The sequence below is a fragment of the Mobula hypostoma genome, chromosome 4 (assembly GCF_963921235.1).
Source record: "Mobula hypostoma chromosome 4, sMobHyp1.1, whole genome shotgun sequence".
Lineage (NCBI taxonomy): Eukaryota > Metazoa > Chordata > Chondrichthyes > Myliobatiformes > Myliobatidae > Mobula > Mobula hypostoma.
Window position 1 is genome coordinate 2561373 of NC_086100.1, and position 21172 is coordinate 2582544.

Sequence of the window (21172 nt, forward strand, 5' to 3'; positions counted from 1 at the left end):
CCAGAGGAAGATGGAGAGCAGCCAAGGAGTTATTGTGCCTTGAACTTTCACCCCGCTCTAAAATTTACCTGGTCCATTTCGGACACCTCCCTCTCCTTTCTTGATCTTTCTGCCTCTATCTCTGGAGACAGCGTATCTACTGATGTCTACTATAAACCTACAGACTCTCACAGCTATCTGGACTATTCCTCTTCCCACCCTGTCTCTTGCAAAAATGCCATCTCCTTCTCGCAGTTCCTCCGTCTCCGCCACATCTGTTCTCAGGATGAGGCCTTTCATTCCAAGATGAGGGAGATGTCCTCCTTTTTTAAAGAAAGGGGCTTCCCTTCCTCCACCATCAACTCTGCTCTCAAACGCATCTCCCCCATTTCACGCACATCTGCTCTCACCCCATCTTCCCGCCACCCCACTAGGGATAGGGTTCCCCTTGTCCTCATCTACCACCCCACCAGCCTCCGGGTCCAACATATAATTTTCTGTAACTTCCGCCACCTCCAATGGGATTCCACCTTCAAGCACATATTTCCCTCCCTCCCCTCTTTCTGCTTTCCGCAGGAATTGCTCCCTATGTGACTCCCTTGTTCATTCGTCCCCCCCATCCCTTCCCACTGATCTCCCTCCTGGCACTTATCCTCGTAAGCGGAGAAAGTGCTACACGTGCCCTTACACTTCCTCCCTCACCACCATTCAGGGCCCCAAACAGTCCTTCCAGGTGAGGCAACACTTCACCTGTGAGTCGGCTGGAGTGATGTACTACTCCCAGTGAGGCCTTTATATTGGCGAGACCCAACGCAGACTGGGAGACCATTTCGCTGAACACCTATGCTCTGCCCGCCAGAGAAGGCAGGATCTCCCAGTGGCCACTCATTTTAATTCCACATCCCATTCCCATTCTGATATGTCTATCCATGGCCTCCTCTACTGTAAAGATGAAGCCACACTCAGGTTGGAGGAACAACACCTTATATTCTGTCTGGGTAGCCTCCAACCTGATGGCATGAGCACTGATTTCTCTAACTAGGTAGAGTCAAAGTGGTGGGGCCCAGGCCCGAGAGTGTATCAAAGCAGCAGGGCCCAGGTCCAAGCGTCAGGAACGATCTGCTATTTGGCCAGTTTAAGCGCCGGGACAAATTGAAGAGGTCAGGGTATTGGGGCCGGAGATGAGGGAAAGTGTGTTCAGCTGGCTGCTCAGGAGGTCTACTTGTCTCTACGCTGAACTCAGACTGGCCTGCAACTAGCGGGCTCCTGGATCGGCTGCAGCGACGACTGGCCTCGTGGCTGTGCCCTCACTTTCATCAACTTCACTTACTTGCTTACTTTTAGCATTTGCACAGTTTGTTCTTTCGTCTGCACATTGGGTACTTGATGGATTTTTTTTGATGGGTTCTACAGAGGTTTCTTTGTTGGGTGGCTGCCTGTAAAGAGATAAATCTCAGGTTGTGTATAGTACACATACATTCTCTGATGATGAAGCTGTTTTGAACGGTAAGCTGTCATTGCAGGAAAGACGTGGAAGCTTCAGAACAAGTGCAGAGGAGATTTACCAGGATGCTGCCTGTATAAGAGAGCACGTTTTATGAGAAAAGTTTGATAAGGCTGGGCTTTTCTCTTTGGTGCGAAGGAGGGTGAGAGGTGACTTGATAGAGGCGTAAAAGATAATAAGAGGCATGGATCGCCTATCTTTTTCCCAGAGCAGTAATGGGTTATACGAGGGGACATTATTTTAAGCTGTTTGGAGGAAAATATAAGGGGAATGTGAAAAGTAGTTTGTTTTACGCAGAGAGTGGTGGGTGTGTGGTATGCTCTGCTAGGTGGTGGTAGAGGCTGATACTTTAGGGACAATTAAGAGATTCTTAACGGATGATAGAAAAATGGAGGGTCATGTCAGAGGGAAGGGTTAGGTTCATCTTGGAGTAGCTTAAAAGGATGGCACAGCATTGTGGCCAAGGGCCTGCAGTGTGCTGCAATGCTATAAGAAGCACTGTAATAATTTAGTATGTATCAATGAAATAATTTCCTAAAGTCTCTGCAAGGTAAACCTATTCTGCTTAACACATCCTCATTGGACAGTGCTGTTACTCAGAAATCAATCCAATTTCAGACCAAAACTGGGAAATGTCCTGCGTTTTTGTTGATGTAGTCTCAGGATGTAAACCTCATTGTCTAAGCAGCATTTCTGGTGGCTGCACGGAAGTGGTGCTGGGTTATTTTGAACTGCTGGAGTTGCAGTGGGAAGCTCTCTTAGGTCAGGTGTGAAATTTCAGCCTGAACGAAGAACAAAGATGTCAGGGTGGTGATTCTATTTCAGTGGGTTTGCTCAGTCGAGTTGTAACCATGTCCTAATGCCATGCTTGCGCACGTTATTAAAGGTTCCCACCCAGGGAATTCACATTATGTTGGAGGAAGAAAGTAAAAGAATCACTTTCACAAAATGGAGGTGACATCTATGGAGAGCAATGAATGGACAACATGTCAAAGATCTTGCAGTAGAGCTGGTGTTGATGAGCAAAGAAATCTAGGGGTCCAAGTTTGTTGCACCCTACATAGTCCGAAGGGCAGTTAAGAAGGCAGCTGGTATGCTTGCCGCTATTAGTCAAGGCATTGAGTTCAAACGTCAGAAAGTTACGTTGGGGCTTTATAAAACTAGGCTGCATCTGGAATATTGTGTACAGTTCCAGTCGCTCCACTACAAGAAGGATGTTGAGGCTTTGGAGAGGTTTACCAGGATGCTGTCTAGATAACAGGGCGTGTTCTATAACGAGCCTGGACAAACTTGGGTTGCTTTGTCTTCAGCGGCAGATCTGATCGGGGTTTGTTTATATGATCTTGAGAGTCATAGATAGAGTAGACAGAGAGTTGAAATGTTTTCCCCAGGTTGAAATGTTTAACACCAGAGTTTAAGGTGAAAGGGGATCATTTCAAAGGAGATGTGAGGAGCAAGTTTCTTTTTACACAGAGTGGTGGGTGTCTGAAATGCTGGCTGGGGTGGTGGTAGAGGCAGATACTTTTAAGAGACATTTAGCTAGGCACATGAATGTGAGGAAAATAGAAGGATATGGCCGTAGTAATTAACAATTTGATTACTAATTTAATTGGTTTGGCACAACATTATGGAGCAAAGGGCCTGTTCCTGTGCTGTACTGTTCTATGTTCTATTTAGAGAAATGTTTTAAGATCTTGAGGCTTTATAACACACCAGCAAAGCCTCACTTGGAGCATTGTGGACAGTTTTAGCCCTGTTATCTAGGAAAGGATGTGCTGGCATTGGAAAGGGTTCAAAGGAGGTTCACGAGAATGATTCTGGGCTTGAAAGGCTTATCATATGAGGAGCGTTTTGATGGCGCTGGGCCTGTACTCATTGGAATTCAGTAGAATGAGGGGGGGAATCACATTGAAACCTGTCGGATTTTGTAAGGTCTCAATAGAGTTGCTGTGGTGAGCTTGCTTCTTACGGTGAGGGAGGCTAAGACCAGAGGACACAGCCTCAGAATTCCATTCAGAACAAAGATAAAGAGGAATTTCTTCAGCTAGAGAGTGGTGAATCTGGAATTCTTTGCTACAGGCAACTGTGGAGGCCAGGTCATTGGGAATATTTAAGGGTGAAATTGTTAGGTTCTTGATTAGTCAGGGCATGGAGGGAAACAGGGAGGAAGCAGGAGATTTGGGGCTGAGAGGGAAATGGATCAGCCACGATGAAATGTCGGAGAAGACTTGATGGGTAAAATGGCCTATTTCTGCTCCTATTATCTTCATAGAAACATAGAAATCTATAGCACATTATAGGCCTTTTGACCCACAATGTTGTGCTACTCTATAAACTGCCTAGAATTTCCCTACTGCATAGCCCTCTATTTTTCTAAGGTTCGTGCACCTATCTAAGTGTCTCTTAAAAGACCCTATCGTATCCACCTCTACCACCATCACTGGCAGTGCATTCCACACACCCACACTCTCTGTGTGAAAAACTTCACCTCTGACATCCCCCTTGTACCTACTTCCAAACGCCTTAAAACTGTGCCCCCTCATGTTAGCCATTTCAACTTGGGGAAAAAGCCTCTGGCTAATCACAAGATCGATGCCTGTCATCATCATATACACCTCTATCAGGTCACCTCTCATCCTCCATCGCTCCAAGGAGAAAAGGGCAAGTTTACTCAACCTATTCTCATAAGATATGCCCCCTAATCCAGGCAACATCCTTGTAAATCTCCTCTGCACTTTCTAAAGCATCCACATCCTGGCCAGAACTGAATACAATATTCCAAGGATCTCCCAGTGGCCACACATTTTAATTCCACATCCCATTCTGACATGTCTATCCATGGCCTCCTCTACTGTAAAGATGAAGCCACACTCAGGTTGGAGGAACAACACCTTATATTCCGTCTGGGTAGCCTCCAACCTGATGGCATGAACATCGACTTCTCTAACTTCCGCTAAGGCCCCACCTCCCCCTCGTACCCCATCTGTTACTCATTTTTATGCACACATTCTTTCTCTCACTCTCCTTTTTCTCCCTCTGTCCCTCTGAATATACCTCTTGCCCATCCTCTGGGTCCCCCCCCACTTGTCTTTCTTCCCGGACCTCCTGTCCCATGATCCTCTCGTATCCCCTTTTGCCTATCACCTGTCCAGCTCTTGGCTCTATCCCTCCCCCTCCTGTCTTTTCCTATCATTTTGGATCTCCCCCTCCCCCTCCAACTTTCAAATCCCTTACTCACTCTTCCTTCAGTTAGTCCTGACGAAGGGTCTCGGCCTGAAACGTCGACTGCACCTCTTCCTACAGATGCTGCCTGGCCTGCTGCGTTCACCAGCAACTTTGATGTGTGTTGCTTGAATTTCCAGCATCTGCAGAATTCCTGTTGTTTACAATATTCCAAGTGTGGTTTGACCAGGGTTTTAGAGAGCTGCAACATTACCTCAGCTCTAACTCCCAAACTCACAGGAGCAGGGCAGTGGGATCCTTTCTGATCCTTTGAAATGCATCCATCATCAAAGACCTCTACCACCTAGGACATGATGTCTTCTCACTACTGCCTTCAGGAAGGTGGTACAGGAGACTCAGGATTCACAACACCAGGCACAGTAACAGTTATTACCCCTCAACATCAGGCTCTTGAACCAGAGGGGATAACTTCACTCACCCCAACACTGAGCTGTTCCCACAACCTATGAACTCACTTTCAAGGATTCCTCATCTCATGTTCACAATATTTATTGCTTATTTGTTTACTATTATTTTATTTCTTTCTTTTAGTATTTGCACAGTTGTCTTCTGCACTCTGGTTAAACACTTAAGTTGGATGGTCTTTCACTGATTCTATTATAGTTATTATTCTATAGAATTATTGAGTATGCGAACAAGAAAATGCTTGGTGTTGTATTCAATGACATATATGTAACTTGATAATAAATTTACTTTGAACTTTGAACCTGAGCAAGACATGGATGTGGATACCAAGATCCCTCTGTCTCTGCACATTGCTAAGTATTCTACCATTAACCCTGTACTCTGCCTTCCAAAGTGAATCACTTCTCACTTTTCCAGACTGAACTCCATCTGCTACCTCTCAGCCCAACTCTGCATCCTATCAATGCTCCATTGTAAGCTAAGATGACCTTCTATATAATGCACAACTCCCATCAACTTTCATGTCATCTGTAAACTTACTAACCCAGCTTTCCAATTCCTCAGAAAGGAACACCACTGGTCACAGATCTCCATGCAGAATATACTTCATCTATAACCACTCTCTGCCTCATGTGAGCAAGCCAATTCCGAATCCACACAGCCAAGTTCCTATGGATCCCGTGCCTCCTGATTTTCTGAATGAACCTACCATGGGAACCTTATCAAAAGCCCTACTAAAATCTGTGCTGGCAGATGAGGTTCATCAGCCATGACTGGCAGTTCAATTAGGAGAAAGAAAACTCTTACCTCAAGCCTCTGCTGCCTTGTAGCTATACCCACTCACGGGGAAGGCTTTGGGAGTAAACCCTGAGGAAAAAATCCAGAGCTCTAAGGCAGTCCTATGTTGAGTTCAACTCCTGTAACGCTGCTGGTGCCAAACTGTATCGGTCTCTGCCGTTCCTTTAGATTCATCAGCTGCGCGGAGAGGGGGAGACTGCTGCCTGGGGAACAGCTTGTTATGCATATCGTACTGCCCTGGCTTGTGTATCACGTAGACGGCTAGGACGCAACATTCATGGTCGACCCTGACCAACAGAGGGCCTTAAACTAAAATCCATGTACATCAAAACCACTGCTCTACGTTTGTCAATTTATTTTGTCACTTCCTGAAAAAAGTCAGTCAGATTCATGGCAAGGCCTGCCCCTCACAAATTTAACCTGAATGCTTGCAGCAGCAGAAAGAGGTAACAATTTTAATATAGTGAGCCGGTAAAAGCAGATTCAACAGGAACTGTCAAAGAAATTAGAAAATCTTGCAGAACCATTGAGAATCAAGGGATAGAGGAACAAATTAAATAATCAAAGTTCAAAGTAAATTTATTGTCAAAGTACATGTATGTCACCATATACAATCCTGAGATTCATTTTCTTGTGGGTATTCGCAGTAAATACAAGGCAACGATAGAATCCATGAAAAATTACACACAAGACAGCAAACTGTGCAAATACAAAAAGAAAAAGAATAATAATAATAATAAGCAATAAAATGTTCAAAGGTTCATTTTATTGTCAAAGTACAACTCTGATATTTGTCTGTTCCAGATAGCCATTATGTACAGAAAGACCATTGGTGTTGATGAAAGAAAAGACATTTAACTCCCCGGCACAAAAGAGAAAAGAAACAAAACTTACAGACCCCAAAATCTTATCGAGAACATGAGAGTCCTTAAAAGTGAGTCCATAAGTTGTGGGAGCAGTTTAGTGTTGGGGTGAGTGAAGTTGAGTAAGGTCATGCCCTCTGGGTTAACTTCAGGAGCCTGATGGTTGAGGGATAATAACTGTTATTGAGCCTGGTGGCGTGGGACCACTCAGCCAGATTTTCAGACTCCCCCACGTATGCCGATTTGTGACCACCTTTGATTTAGCCTACGACAGTGGTGTCATCAGCAAATTTGAATATGGCATTAGAGCTGTGCTGAGCCACACAGTCATAGGTGTAAAGCGAATAGAACTGGGGGCTAAGCACACAGCCTTGTGGTGTACCTGTGCTGATTGAAATTGTGGAGGAGATGGTGTTGCTAATCGGATCTGACTGGGATCTGCAAGTGAGGAAACTGAGGATCCAATTGCTCAAGCAGGTATCGAGGTCAAGGTTTTGGAGCTTAATGATTAGTTTTGCAGAGCTGATAGTGTTGAATGCTGAGCAGTGTGAGAGGTATATTTACAAGTATATTTAGAAGTATTGTGTACAGCCCACAGAGTGTCGCCACAGTTCACCCATGCCATCGTGATGTTGATAGAGTGGTTAAGAAAGCATGTGGAGTGCTGGCCTTCATTAGTTAGTGCATTGAGTTCAGAGTTATGAAGTGATGTTGCAATTCAATAAAACTCTGGTCGACCACACTTGGTGTATGGTCAGTTCAGATCGCCTCATTATAGAAAGGATGTGGAAGCTTTAGAGAGGCTGCAGAGGAGATTTACCAGGATGCTGCCTGAATTAGAGAGCATGACTTATGAGGGTAGCTTGAGTGAGCTAGGGCTTTTCTCTTTGGAGTGAAGGAGGATGAGAGGTGACTTGATAGAAGTGTACAAGATCATAAGAGGCACAGATTGAGTGGACAACCGGAGACTGGGTGGAAATAGCTAATTCAAGGAGGTTAATTTTAAGGTGATTGGAGGATATAGGGGGGATGTCAGAGCTAAGTTTTTTACGAAGAGTCGTGAGTATGTGGAATGCACTGCTGGGGTGGTGGGAGAGGCAGATACATTAGGGACTTTTAAGAAAGTCTTAGATAGGCATATAGATAATAGAAAAATGGATGGTTATGTGTGAGGGAAGGGTTAAATTGATCTTAGCTTAGGTTAAATGGTTGGCACAACATTGTGGGCCAAAGGGCCTGTACTGGTCATGACCCTCCTGCCAGTGAAGACATTTTTCTTGATCTACCATATATAAATTGAACACCTTCATTCAGAGCATAAAACATTGGAGCAGAATTAGGCCATTCAGCCCATTGAGTCTGCTCTGCTATTCAATTCATGGCTCATTTATTATCCCTCTCAACACAATACTGCTGCCTTCTCCTCGTAACCTTTGATAGTCATACTTTATTGATCCCGAGGGAAATTGATTTTCGTTACAGTTGCCCCAATCAAGGATAGAGTATAAATATATCAATATAAAACCATAAATAATTAAATAGTAATACGTAAATTATGCCAGATGGAAATCAGTCCAGGACCAGCTTATTGGCTCAGGGTGTCTGACCCTCCAAGGGAGGAGTTGTAAAGTTTGATGGCCACAGGCAGGAATGACTTCCTATGATGCTCTGTGTTGCATCTTGGTGGAATGAGTCTCTGGCTGAATGTACTCCTGTGCCTACCCAGTACATTATGTAGTGGATGGGAGACATTGTCCAAGATGGCATGCAACTTGGACAGCATCCTCTTTTCAGACACCACCGTCAGAGAGTCCAGTTCCATCCTCACAACATCACTGGCCTTACGAATAAGTTTGTTGATTCTGTTGGTGTCTGCTACCCTCAGCCTGCTGCCCCAGCACACGACAGCAAACATGATCGCACTGGCCACCACAGACTCGTAGAACATCCTCAGCATGCCCTAACTAATCAAGAACCTATCTACTTCTGCTTTATATACACCCAATGACTTGGTCTCCACAGCTGTTCATAGCAATGAATTCTACAAATACACCACCCCCTGGCTAAAGGAATGGGTGGCTCCCTGTTCTGGGAGTGTGCCCTCTAGTCCTAGACTCCCCCACTATAGGAAATATCTTCCTCACATCCACTCTACTGAGGCCTTTCAATATTCAGTAGGTTTCAGTGAGATCCCCCTCATTCTTCTAAACTCCAGTGAGTACAAGCCCAGGGTCATCAAACATTGCTTGTATAGCAAACCTTTCATTCCTGGGATCATTCTCATAAACGTCCTCTGGACCCTCTCCAATGCCAACACATCTTTTTGTAGATAAGGGTATTAAATCTTTGTGCCTTCTGGGTGAGTACGTGTGAATATTTTGGTGGTGTGTTGTTGCTTGGGTTGTAGTGTTCTGAGATGAATGTAAGTGTGTAATCTGAATTCTGCTACTGTATTAAAGGATTGGGAGTGCCTGCAGCCTGCATTTTTGACAGATTATCTAACTAGCGCGGCACAACTGTGCTGGGAACCACCCAGGAGTCGGAGCCTTTTGTATGAATTGTCTCCACATGTCTTCAGTGAAGTGCAGGACCAGCAACACAGCTGCTCACTCCCACAGAGGCGATGGCTGTTCTCTTGGGCTGTGCTATAGGCTCTATGGAATCTGGTCTATGCTCTGTGACGTTTGCTCTTTGCTCCAGGCTCTGTAGTCTGTGCTGTAAGCTCCATGTTCTGTGGTCTATGCTCTATGTTCCATGCTTTATGGTCTAGCTCCATGCTCCATTGACTATGCTCTCTGATCTATTATCTGTGGTAATATCACTCTCTGGTTCTTTTATATACTCTATTTCTTATCCTCATTTATAGTTGTTCAATAATTATTATGTATTGCAATGAACCTCACTATTTTTGATCTACTCATTTAATTGTTTGAAATTTTAATTTCTTTCTGTAATTAATAGTGTTGCCCTGTGCTGCTAACATTGAGTGATGTTATCCCCTCTGGTTCAAGAGCCGAATGGTTGAGGGGCAATAACTGTTCCTGAACCTGATGCTGTGAGTTCTGAGGCTCCTGTACCTCCTTCCTGATGGCAGCAGTGAGAGGAGAGCATGGCCTGGATTCCCGAGGTCCCTGATGATGGACGCTGCTTTCCTGTGACAACGCTCTGTGTAGATGTGCTCAATGGAGGGGATGGACAGGCCTGTATTCACGACTTTTTGTAGGATTTTCCATTCACAGGCATTGATGTTTCCATTCCAGGCCGCGATGCAGTCAGTCAATATATCCTGCACCGCACATCTTTAGAAGTTTGTCAAAGGCTAACTAGCAACCAATGTGCAAAGAAATTTTGTAAACTTACTGAGAACACAAGCTTTAAAGAGCCCTTGGAAGTGTAGGTTGTAGAATCAGATGATAGTAGTGGCGAGTGAGGTTATCCACTCCAGTTCAAGTTGATGCTGATTTGAATTCCCTTAAATACCAGAAATGTAATTCTTTTACTATGTAGGTTCAGGTTACAGTAAAGGAAATGATCATTAATATAATGTGACTTTTTTGGCGTGTATCTGAAAGCATGAAGATCAGAGATATCGTGGGCACGCAGCCTCATACATAGGCTTTGATTGACCTTGTGGATGACTATGCCACATCAGAAAGCAACACTGAGATTCAAGCTTCAAGATTGTTTCATGTCATTTCCTGTGCACAAACGTAAAGGAGAACAAATAATTGTTACTCCAGATCTGATACAGCACAAAAAAGCACAATGAGATAATGAACACAATAATAATAAAAACACATTAAGTATAAATCCAGAAGATAGGTTTCAATAAGATTCCTCCTTATTCTTCTAAACTCATAGAAACAGAAGACCTATAGCACAATACAGGCCCTTCGTCTCACAATGCTGTGCCGAGCATGTACTTACTTTAGAAATTAGCTAGGGTTACCCATAGCCCTCTATTTTTCTAAGCTCCATGTACCTATCCAAGAGGCTCTTAAAAAACCCTATCGTATCCGTCTCCACCACTGTCACCGGCAGCCCATTCCACGCACTCACCACTCTCTGCGTAAAAAACTTACCCCTGACATCTCCTCTGTACCTACTCCCCAGCACCTTAAACCGGTGCCCTCTCATGTTAGCCATTTCAGCCCTGAACTCCAGTGAGTACAGGCTCAGGGTTAATGTATGAGGAGTCAAACATACATTAACCCTTCCATTCCCTACTCCACAGATATAGCAGGCTGCTGCACAGATTTCAAAGGAAGCTGAGTCTAGATGGGATACATGGAATAAAAAGGAAACAGGCTGGACCATGGAGTGGATGCTAGTTACATTGCCAAACTACAGGGGAGCAGGAAATGCTCTCAATTACAGCAGGAGTTGCATACTTGCACACGCCTGGGATCACTGATGGCAAAGGCAGCAAATACAGGACCATCTCAATCAAGTAGGTTGAAACCTACAAGCCCTGAACCATTCCAGATGACCAAGGTGACTGTGAGACAGGAAACTGACATCATAGTGAGTTGAAGATGAAATATTCTGCATGCAATGAGTCATTGGGGATGGTTGCAACATCGCCTGTATGGGAATGAAAACACGCAGCTGCAGCTTTGGAATAAACTCATCACCATGTCCGATAACATTTCAGATTTCTTTAGTCTTAGTTAGTATGGCGGGGAAGGGCCAGGGGTTTGTTTCACATTTTTCTGAGATTTTTGTTTGTGCAGATGAAGAAATTGAACACTTTGCTCAAAAGGAGTCAAAGCAATGTTCCACTGTTGCTGCCTTATAGTTAACTACCTGCTTCACAGCCAAAAACTACACAAATCACTGGAAGGAGATGAGATATTTGGCACCTGGCACACTGGCAGATTTGATGTCAGCCAAACCCTGGTCAAGCAGTCGCTGTGCATTGTGAGGGGCCGTCAAGAAGGGCTTGTGCAAGAAACACGTTTGCAAAGCAGATCCATAGCAAGAAGCCTGCATCAACTCTCAATAGCTCTTGGCTGTTCAACGAGCAACCCAAGTGGGAGTGACACTGAGGAACACAAGTGTAAAAGCACTGAAGCATTGAGATAGTGCTTGGCATACTGATTGAAAGGTCAAGAGAATTTCAGCCAAATGAGCTCCCTGCAACTATGCAGGAATGGAATCTGAGCAGTTTCAAACTCCTGGGAGTGCACATCTCACACAACCTCTCATGGTCCCAGAACAGAGTCAACACAAACAGGAAAGCTCACTAATGCCTGTCCTTTCTGAGAGGCTGAAGAGAGCTGGATTATGCACATCTATACTCACGTCATTCTACAGGTACACGGTGGAGAACATCCTAACAAGCCGTGTCACTGCAGGATTTGGAAACTGCTCTATAACGGGTAGTCAAAACTGCAGCACTGGCACCCGCCTTCCCACCATCATGGGCATGCATACCAAAAGGTGCCAGGAAAGCTCATGGATGGTTTGTCCCACTCCCATCAGGGAGGAGGCTACAGCACATCAATGCGAGAACCACCAGATTCAAAAACAGTTCCTTTCCCCAAGCAGTGAGGCTGATCAACACCTCCACCCACTAACGCACCCCTCCACACCCCCAACCACCATGACGTTATCAATTCCTGTCAGAGTCACCTATGTGCAGACACTCCTGTGTCTAGTGTCACTTTATGGATATAAAATTAATCTATGTATATAAGCTATCTTATGTATTTATATTTATTGTTTTCTTTATCTTGTTGTGTCTTTTTGTGCTGCGTTGGATCCGGAATAGTTTTTAGTTCTCCTTTATACTAGTGAACAGGAAATGATATTAAACAATCTTGAATTGAATAGTATACTTTGCAGTGCTGGGAACTAACTGCTGTGAGAGGATGAAAGGCTGTTTTCAAACAGCTGACCTGAATTCGCAGCCATAGGTTTATATAGCACAGAAACAGGCTGTTCGGCCCAGCCTGTCCATGTTAGTCGCACTTGTCCACATTGGTCCATATCCCTAGACCTTTCTTGTCCATCTACTTATCCAAATGTTTTCTGAATGTTATGTGTCTGAAGCACTACCTCTGGCAGCTCAGTCCGTATAATTACCACTGTGTGAAAAAGTTGTCTCTCGCATCACTTTTAAATCTTTCCCCTCTCACTGGAATCTCTGCCCACTAGTTATTGGTTCCATTTCTCAAGAGAAAGGACTGCAGTATAAGAAAGAAGAGCAGTTCAGTAACTTCAAATTAAAATCGAAATATTGCTTATCAGTAAGTTAGTAAGCATTATCGCAGGAAAGCAGGATCCATCATTAGGGAGCCCCACCGCCCAGGACATGCTCTCTTCTTATAACTACCATCAAGAATAAGATACAAGAGCCTCAGAACTCACACTGCTAGGTTCAGGAACAGTTATTACACTTCAGTCAACAGGCTGTTGAACCAGAGGGGATAACTTCACTCAACATCACTCACCCCATTGCTGAACTGTTCCCACGATCCATGGGGTCACTTTCAAGGACATCCCATGTTCTCCAGATTATTTATTATTATTATTATTATTATTATTGTGTTTGTTGTTTTTTGTTGTTTCTTTGTATTTACTGTGTATGCCTGCAAGAAAATGAATCTGAGGATTGTTTATGGTGACACATATATACTTTGATAGTAAATATACTTTGAAGTTTGAAGTTTTTATCATTGAAGAAGGTGATGCATTGAAGGGGTTAATGTTACGGCTTCCCCCACGATTATCAGTTTCAGTCAGGGAATTACTGGTTTAAGTTCTTGCAAGCGTCTTTTGCTTTTCCAGTTGACTGTATGGCCACAGCTGTACACCTGTATATTCTACCACCAGCCAGGTTTACAATAGGTATCTCAGGAGCAAGCTTCAGTGAGTGTGCTAAGTGCCTGGAGGAGAGCAGAGGTCACTGTGTTGTGATTGTTGTGTCAATTAGCCGGTCAATTGTACAGAAGCAGCAGGTAAGGCAGGAAGGGATTCTGCTACAGAGTGGGGAGCTGTGATTTTTCCAATCAACAACTACATTTATTCAAGACTCCAGATTGTTTAATGTCTTTTCCAGTACACAAGTGTAAAGGAGAACAAAATAATAGTTACTCTGGATCTGATGCAGCACAAAAACACAATAATAAAAAAACACAATAAATATAAATACATAAGCTAGCTTATATACATAGATTGATTGTATGTCCATAAAGTGACACTAGACACAGGAGTGTCTATAGGTAAGGTGACTGACAGGAAATGCTGCCCACCCCCCACCACTCCAAAGCCCCACTCCAGTCAACATATTATAGTGAAACATCCTACAACTACTTGGGTAATAAGTGAGCTGCAGTATAACGTCGATATAGAGAAAGTTTGGGAAAAGTAGCAAGTAAGGGATGTAATGGAGGGGGAGAGGCTGATATGTAGATGAGCTGCTGGAGAATTCCATTGGTGTTGAGTTTACACGTTTGAGGTGGAAGTTTGGGAAAGATTGGCTGGCAGCTGGCGTGGAGGTCCCACCCCTTTGTAGCTTACCTGTTCAACCAGGTCTACATATAAGAGAATCTGGTTTAAAAAAACAGACACACACACACACACACACACACACACACACACACACACACAAACACACAAACACACACACACACTCTCTCTCTCACTCAATCTGAACTAGAAGTCCCAGCATAGACAGAGCCAGGAACCTGGAGGCAGGCGACGGCACTTCTGTGCTCATCAACATCGCTGCAAACATGCTGTACTTGGAGAATGCAGCCCAGCCACAGTACAGTGAGGTAAGCTGATCTGCCAGTACAGAGAGCTCACATCCACTCAGACCGAACCTGCTCTGATTGCATCCTGCTGTGATTTATCCATGCAGAATTGCCCTTCATATCGTACAGTCTCCAGACTCTGCATTGCAATTGAATCAAATCTGTGATTTTCTAAATCGTTTACACAGTCATATTTAACTAATTTAATTTAACTGATAGATGGCTTTTTTTACACAGAGAGTGGTGGGTGCTTGGAATGTGCTGCCTGGGGTGGTGGTAGAGGCAGGTACATTAGAGAATTTTAAGAGTCATTTCGATACGCACATGAATGTGAGGAAAATGGAAGGATATGGACATTGTGTAGGAAGAAGAGGTTAGTTTAGTTGGCCATTTGATTAATAATTTATTTGGTTTAGCACAATATTGTTCTATGTTCTATGCTCTAAATCTCAAATGTCCTTTTGAACACTTCATCCAAGTTCAAGATCAGCCACTATTAGAAGTAGTAGCTGTACAGATTGCTAATTCATTTATTGAAACAACTTTGTCAAATCGCCTTCCTCCTTACTTTTCAGTCCTGATGAAGGGTCTTGGCCTGAAACATTGACAGTTTATTCATTTCCATAGACGTTGCCTGACCTGCTGAGCTCCTCCAGCATTTTGTGTGTTGCTCTGGATTTCCAGCATCTGCAGAATCTCTTGTTGTTTTCACACCTTGAGTTAGTTCTGGAAATTTGGTGAGAAGCTTGGAAATTATGTGTTTGTGATAGGGTTGACATTAAAAATCTTGGACTTTGCTGTGTTTCAATTTTTGGATCATGGGTAGTGAAGAACTAGACTTTTCTGCACTATTGACGTTGCAAATGTCATTGTACGATGTCATTGTCTTGAGGAATTTTGTTGAATATTTAGTGATAGCAGGTAATGGAATGAAGTGTGTATATATTTTTCTGTGGAGTTCTGCACAGTCTGCTTTTCAAAACTGTTCTGTCAGTAACTCATTAGTATGTGTAAAATTATGCATCCAGTCTCCCAAAGTAGTCCAGGTGAACAGGCTGGAGATTTGGAAATGTGTGCAGCAAGTGAAGTGAGTTGGCAGAGTCCGGTGATGAGGGAAAGTTGCCTTTTGAGAGTGTGGGTTAATGCTTTAATAATGCAGCAGCCCTGGTCAAATTCTGATCTTTGGAAAGATAAGACATCTTCTTCAAATTAAACAAAACAACATCCCATATTACTGCGGGCAGTCCAGGTTACATTCATTTGCCAAAAGGCAGCCTCCAAATAACATGTTCAGGTTTTTGGACTGTTTATCTGAAGCTTAATCACTGCTCACTTTGACCAGATTTTCAGTGATGAGCGGAACTCATACACATTTCTGCAGCACAAATACCTCACGTCCCTTCATTGGCTCTACTTGGTTCTCTTCAAGTGTGCAGGCTTTAAAATTACAGTCGAATGTATTTACTGAGATCCATAATACAGCCATTTACTCCTTGCTGAGTGATGTGTTACACCCTTATTAAATGCCAGATGTTTAAAAGCGACAGTCAGAACTCACTGAAGTTCACAATCAGCCAAGTACGGACAGTGATTGTCTGGAAACTGTTAACTGTGATTTATTCATTGTTTCATGTCATTTCCATATACACATGCAAATCAGAATCAGGTTCAGTATCAGTGGCATAGGTCATGAAAGCAGTCAAAGCAATACCTAATAAAGAGCTATCAATTATGATGATAAGTATATATATACTTATATATTAAATTAGTGCAAAAAGGGAAAAATACTGAGCCAGTGCTCATGGGCTCATTGTCCATTCAGGAATCTGATGATGGAGGAGAAGAAGCTGTTCCTGAAAAGTTGACTGTGTGTCTTCTGGCTCCTGTACCTCCTCCTTGATCGTAGCAACAAGAAAAGGGCATGAAATGGGTGATGGGGAAAGGAGAGCAAAATGATAGTTACTCCAGAACAGATGCAGCATAAAAGAACACAAAGGATAAAGGACACAAAAACAATAAGACACAAGAAATATAAATATATAGGATAGCTTATATAGATAGATTGATTGTATGTCCATAAAGTGTCGCTAGGCACAGGAGTGTCTGTACGTAAGGTGATTCTGACAGGAAATGATAAAATAGTGGTGTTTGGGGAATAGGGGGTGATTTAGTGAGTGGAGTTGTATGAATACTTACTTTGCAATTTTTGATGATTATGTGCGTAATGTGAGTGTGTGTCTTCAGGCTCCTGTACCTCCTCCCTGGGGTAGCAATGAGAAGAGGGCATATACTGGGCGATGGCGGTCCTTAATGATGGATGCTGCCTTTTTGAGGCGTCACCATTTGAAGATGTCCTCGATGCTGGGGAGGCTGGTGCCCATGAGGGAGCTGGCGGAGTTTACAACTTTCTGTAGTGTTTTCCGATCCTGTGCAGTGACCTCTCCGACAGTGCCACAACCAGTTAGAATGCTCTCCACGGTACGTATGTAGAAACCTTTGAGAGTCTTTAGTGACATATCAAATCTCCTCAAACTCCTAATGAAATATCATGCCTTCTTTGTAGTTGTTTCAATATGTTGGGCCCAGGTTAGATTTCAGAGATGCTGACATTCAGGAAGTTTGCACTGTCATTCGGAAGCTTCTGCAGGTGAGAATCCTCTGAGACAGTTCCTGTAACAAATATGGGCAAACACATACTAGTGAATGTAAAATCAGCAAGCAGTATGGAAAAAATATCAAAATAATGCATGTGACAATTAGCTGTGGACACAAGCGATTCTGCGGATACTGGAAGTCCAGAGAAACACACTCACGCAAAATATTAGAAGAAGGTCGGGCAGCATCTGTGGAAATGAATAAACAGTTGACTTTTTCGGTTGAGACCCTTCATCAGGACTCTTGTAATATTCGAGGGGAGAGAGGACTGCTAAATTGAATTGGATTGAATTGACTTTATTTCTTACATCCTTCGCATACATGAGGAGTAAAAATTGAGCCAGTTGATGTCTTGTGGGCGATCAGAGGTGAAAAGATCCAGAGCAGGGTGTCCAAGAAGAGGAGAAGCATTGAAGACGGGAGAAGGAGCCATCAGTGTGAAGTGGGGGAATTCTTACCAAAGAAGTGGACTCAGAGATGGAGATGAGAGAAGAGGAGCTGGGTGTCATGACGGGTGTGGAAGTCAGTGAGGTGCGGGTGAAGGAGGAAAAAAGGAAGGCCCTTGCTGAGGACAAAATGTTCTCAGAAGAATTCTTCAGAAGAGTCCCAAGGAAGGGTCTTGACTTGAGTTGTCGACTGTTTAATAATTTCCATAAATGTTGCCTGACTTGTTAATTGGATGTGGAATCACTTTAGAAGTTCTTCAATGTTGAAGCAAGGTTGCTGATACCAGAGTCTATATGCCTCCAATTTCAAAGAGATTGGTTTCGGACCGCCAAATGTGCAACTTAGATTGTCTTTTGCAAAGAGCCTCAGACCATAAAGAAGAAAAAATGTAATAGTTACTACACTCGCAAAAATAAGACACTGGCAAATTTCTACAGAAGTACCACGAAGAGGTTTCTAACTAGTTGTGTCACTATCTGGTACGGAGGGGCCACTGCACAGGATCGGCAAAGACTGCAGAAAGGTGCAAAATCAGCCACTTGAGTTATGGACACCAGCCTCCCCAGCATCGAGGACATCTTCAGTAGGTGATGCCTCAAAAAGTTGACATCCAGCATTAAGGGCCCCCATCACCCAGGACACGCCCTCTTCTCACTGCTGCCGCTAAGGAGGAGATGCGGGAGCCTGAAGACACACTCAATGTTTCAGGAACAGCTTCCTCCCCTCTGTCATCAAATTTCTGAATGGACAATGAGCTCATGAACTCTTTCGCAGTGTTTTGCCTCTCATTTGCACTACATAATTTAATTTATTTTTCTGTATACTTTTCTTGTAATTTATAGATTTTTAAATTATTGTGTATTGCAATGTACCACTGTGCAGAACAACATATTTCACAACATCTACTGATGATATTAAACCTGATTCTGATTCTGACAAAAACAACTGAAAAAGAACCACCAAACGGCTCACACCATGTATTTTCATATTGTCCCAAACAGTAATGTTTGGGTGGCTATTTAAAATACCTTTGTGCTTGATATCTTTAATCAGTAGTTGTGGGTAGAAACTGCCAAGCAACGTTTAATTCCACAATGCACTCAGTTGTAACCACAGAATTTCTATCACCAGCACCACAAGTCTGATATAATTGGGGTCCACAACACAAAACTGTGCAGCATGGTAGCATAGCGGCTATTACAGCCTGGGGCGTTGGAGTTTGGAGTTCAATTCCTGCATCCTCTCTAAAGAGTTTGTACGTTCCTTCCCGTGGGCGTATGGGCTTCCTGCGGATGCTCCAGTTGTCCCCCACAGAGCAAAGACGTTACGGTTAGTGGGTTAATTGGTCATTGTAAATTATCCTGTGATTATAGGGTTAAATATATGGGTTGCTGGGCAGTGTGTCTCATTGGGTCAGAAGGGCCTGTTCTGTGCTGTATCTCTAAATAAAATAAACTAAAATGAAGTAAGTTTTTAGATGTTAGGCCTGGTCATCAAGCATGCGGACAGTAGTAAAGATACTAAATACTCACGTGTAGTGGAATGTCAGCCACGTGATTTTAAAAAGTGGTTTTTATGTTCTATCTACATTTTGTGTAGGTCTGGCCACTAACTTAGTGGATGGAATCTCTGAGCATTTGTGACCTGGTGGCTCTGACGTTCTCTAAGTTACCAGCACAGTGCAGTTACGGACTATTTTCATCTGCAGCTGAGGGAGATTGAGTATTCTGCCTAATTGCAGTGTTCAGTCAGATGATAGAGAACAAAGTTAAACCCTCAGCCTGGCTGCACGTTGCTACTCTTTAATGTTGATCAAAGCACTCTCGTCATCTCGAGAGGTAATTTATGGGGGTTAATAATTCCCCACCTGTCCAGTGACTCAAACAGTCCTGACAGGAATACAGCGCAAACACTATCAACCTTCATGGCAGTTCTAATTTGGCAAAACTAGATCCATGCATAAAATATGTTGAGTATTCTTGTTTATAGAGAATTGTCTGCAGTTTTCGTTCAACTTGACTGTGATGGATTGCAGGGTGGGGTTGGTAATGTCATGTAGAGAACGGGTGACCATGGAGAAAAGAGGGCAAACTGAACCTATTAAAAAGGGTGAGGGAGAGAGTAGATCCTCATAAAGATCTGTGAGATCATCCATCTACAGATTCTCAGGAAATGGGTGAGGACTTAACTGAATTAGAATGAGAATCAGCTTTAGCATCACTGGTATACATGAAATGTGTTGTTTTGTGGCAGCAGTACATCAAAAAACTATAAATTACAATAAGAAATGTTTATAAAAGTTGAATTAAATAAGTCGTGCAAAAAGAAAGTAAAAAAACTAGAGGTAGTGTATATGGGTTCATTGTCCATTCAGAAACCTGACGGCAATGAGTAAGAAACTGTTCCTGATACGTTGAATGTGTGTCTTCAGGATCCTGTATCTTGTCCTTGATGGGAGCAAGTATTGTAGACAAGCGGGCTGAGTATAGATAGACACAATGTCAATGGAAGGACCCATTTCTAACTGTAAGACCATTATCATTTAGTGTACTCGCTGTGGGATCCATGTATCAAATATAGAAAAATAAAATGGTAGCATGGTGGTTAACATAATACTGTTACAGTTCAGGGTTCCTTCCAGCATTGTCTGTAAGAGCTTGTACATTCTCCCTGTGAACATTATGGGTGTCCTCTGGGTTCTGTAGTTTCCTCCCACAGTCCAAAGATACACCACATGGTCATTGTAAGTTTTCCCTTTAGGCTAGTGTTGAATAGGTGGGTTGCTGGACAGTGTGTATCGTTGGACTGGAAGGGCCTGTTCAGTACTGAGCAAAAGTCCTGGATGCCCCAGGTTTTTATCTGGTTTCAGAAGGTGTGGCCTCCACAGAGCCCTGATCTCAACATCATCGAGGCTGTTGGGATTACCTGGAGAGACAGAAGCAGGCAAGACAGCCAAAGTCTACAGAAGAACTATGGCAAGTTCTCCAAGATGCTTGGAACAACTTACCAGCCGATTTTCTTATAAAACTGCACAACAGTGTAGCCAAGAGAACTGATATAGTTTTAAAGGCATCAGGTGGTCACACCAAATATTGAATTGGTTTAGTTTTAGACTTTTTACTGCTCTTTGTAGTTTTTTTTTGATTTTAAGAAACATTTAATTATTTTTGAAAGTATCTTTGCTTTACAAAATTTTTTACATGTACTGGAGATTTTTGCACGATATTTGATTTTTGTATTATTTTCAAATGCAATGCAATAATAGCTCAGAAGATCAATTTTTGCTGAAATTTGGATTTGCAGTAGCAGTTTGGTTTGAGAGGCATAGCTCCTGTACAGCAGAGCATTGGGAGTAATAGTGGTGCTGTGAAATCCTTTATTTGTACCAGAAGGAGTTGATGAGACGTAACTTCTGCACTACAACACTCCCCTAGTGATGAACTAGATTGTCAGTCTCGGTCTTCATATTCATGTCTTGAGATTCTTGTTTGGACCTGGCAGAGTTGAAAGGGGGATTA

The 21172-nt window shown here is 43.1% G+C and overlaps 1 protein-coding gene across 6 annotated transcripts in view; it reads left to right on the plus strand.

Moving 5' to 3' along the window:
* Positions 1–21172, plus strand: part of tp63 (tumor protein p63) — a 444822-nt gene that overhangs the window by 231254 nt on the left and 192396 nt on the right. The window contains exon 1 of one of the 6 annotated variants that reach the window (XM_063045243.1): positions 14375–14573. The exons of the other annotated variants lie outside the window; for them this stretch is intronic. Coding sequence (XP_062901313.1) covers positions 14532–14573 — 42 coding nt within the window. The 5' untranslated portion in view covers positions 14375–14531. Of the gene's footprint in view, positions 1–14374; positions 14574–21172 lie in introns of those variants that run through there. 6 annotated transcript variants of the gene reach the window in all.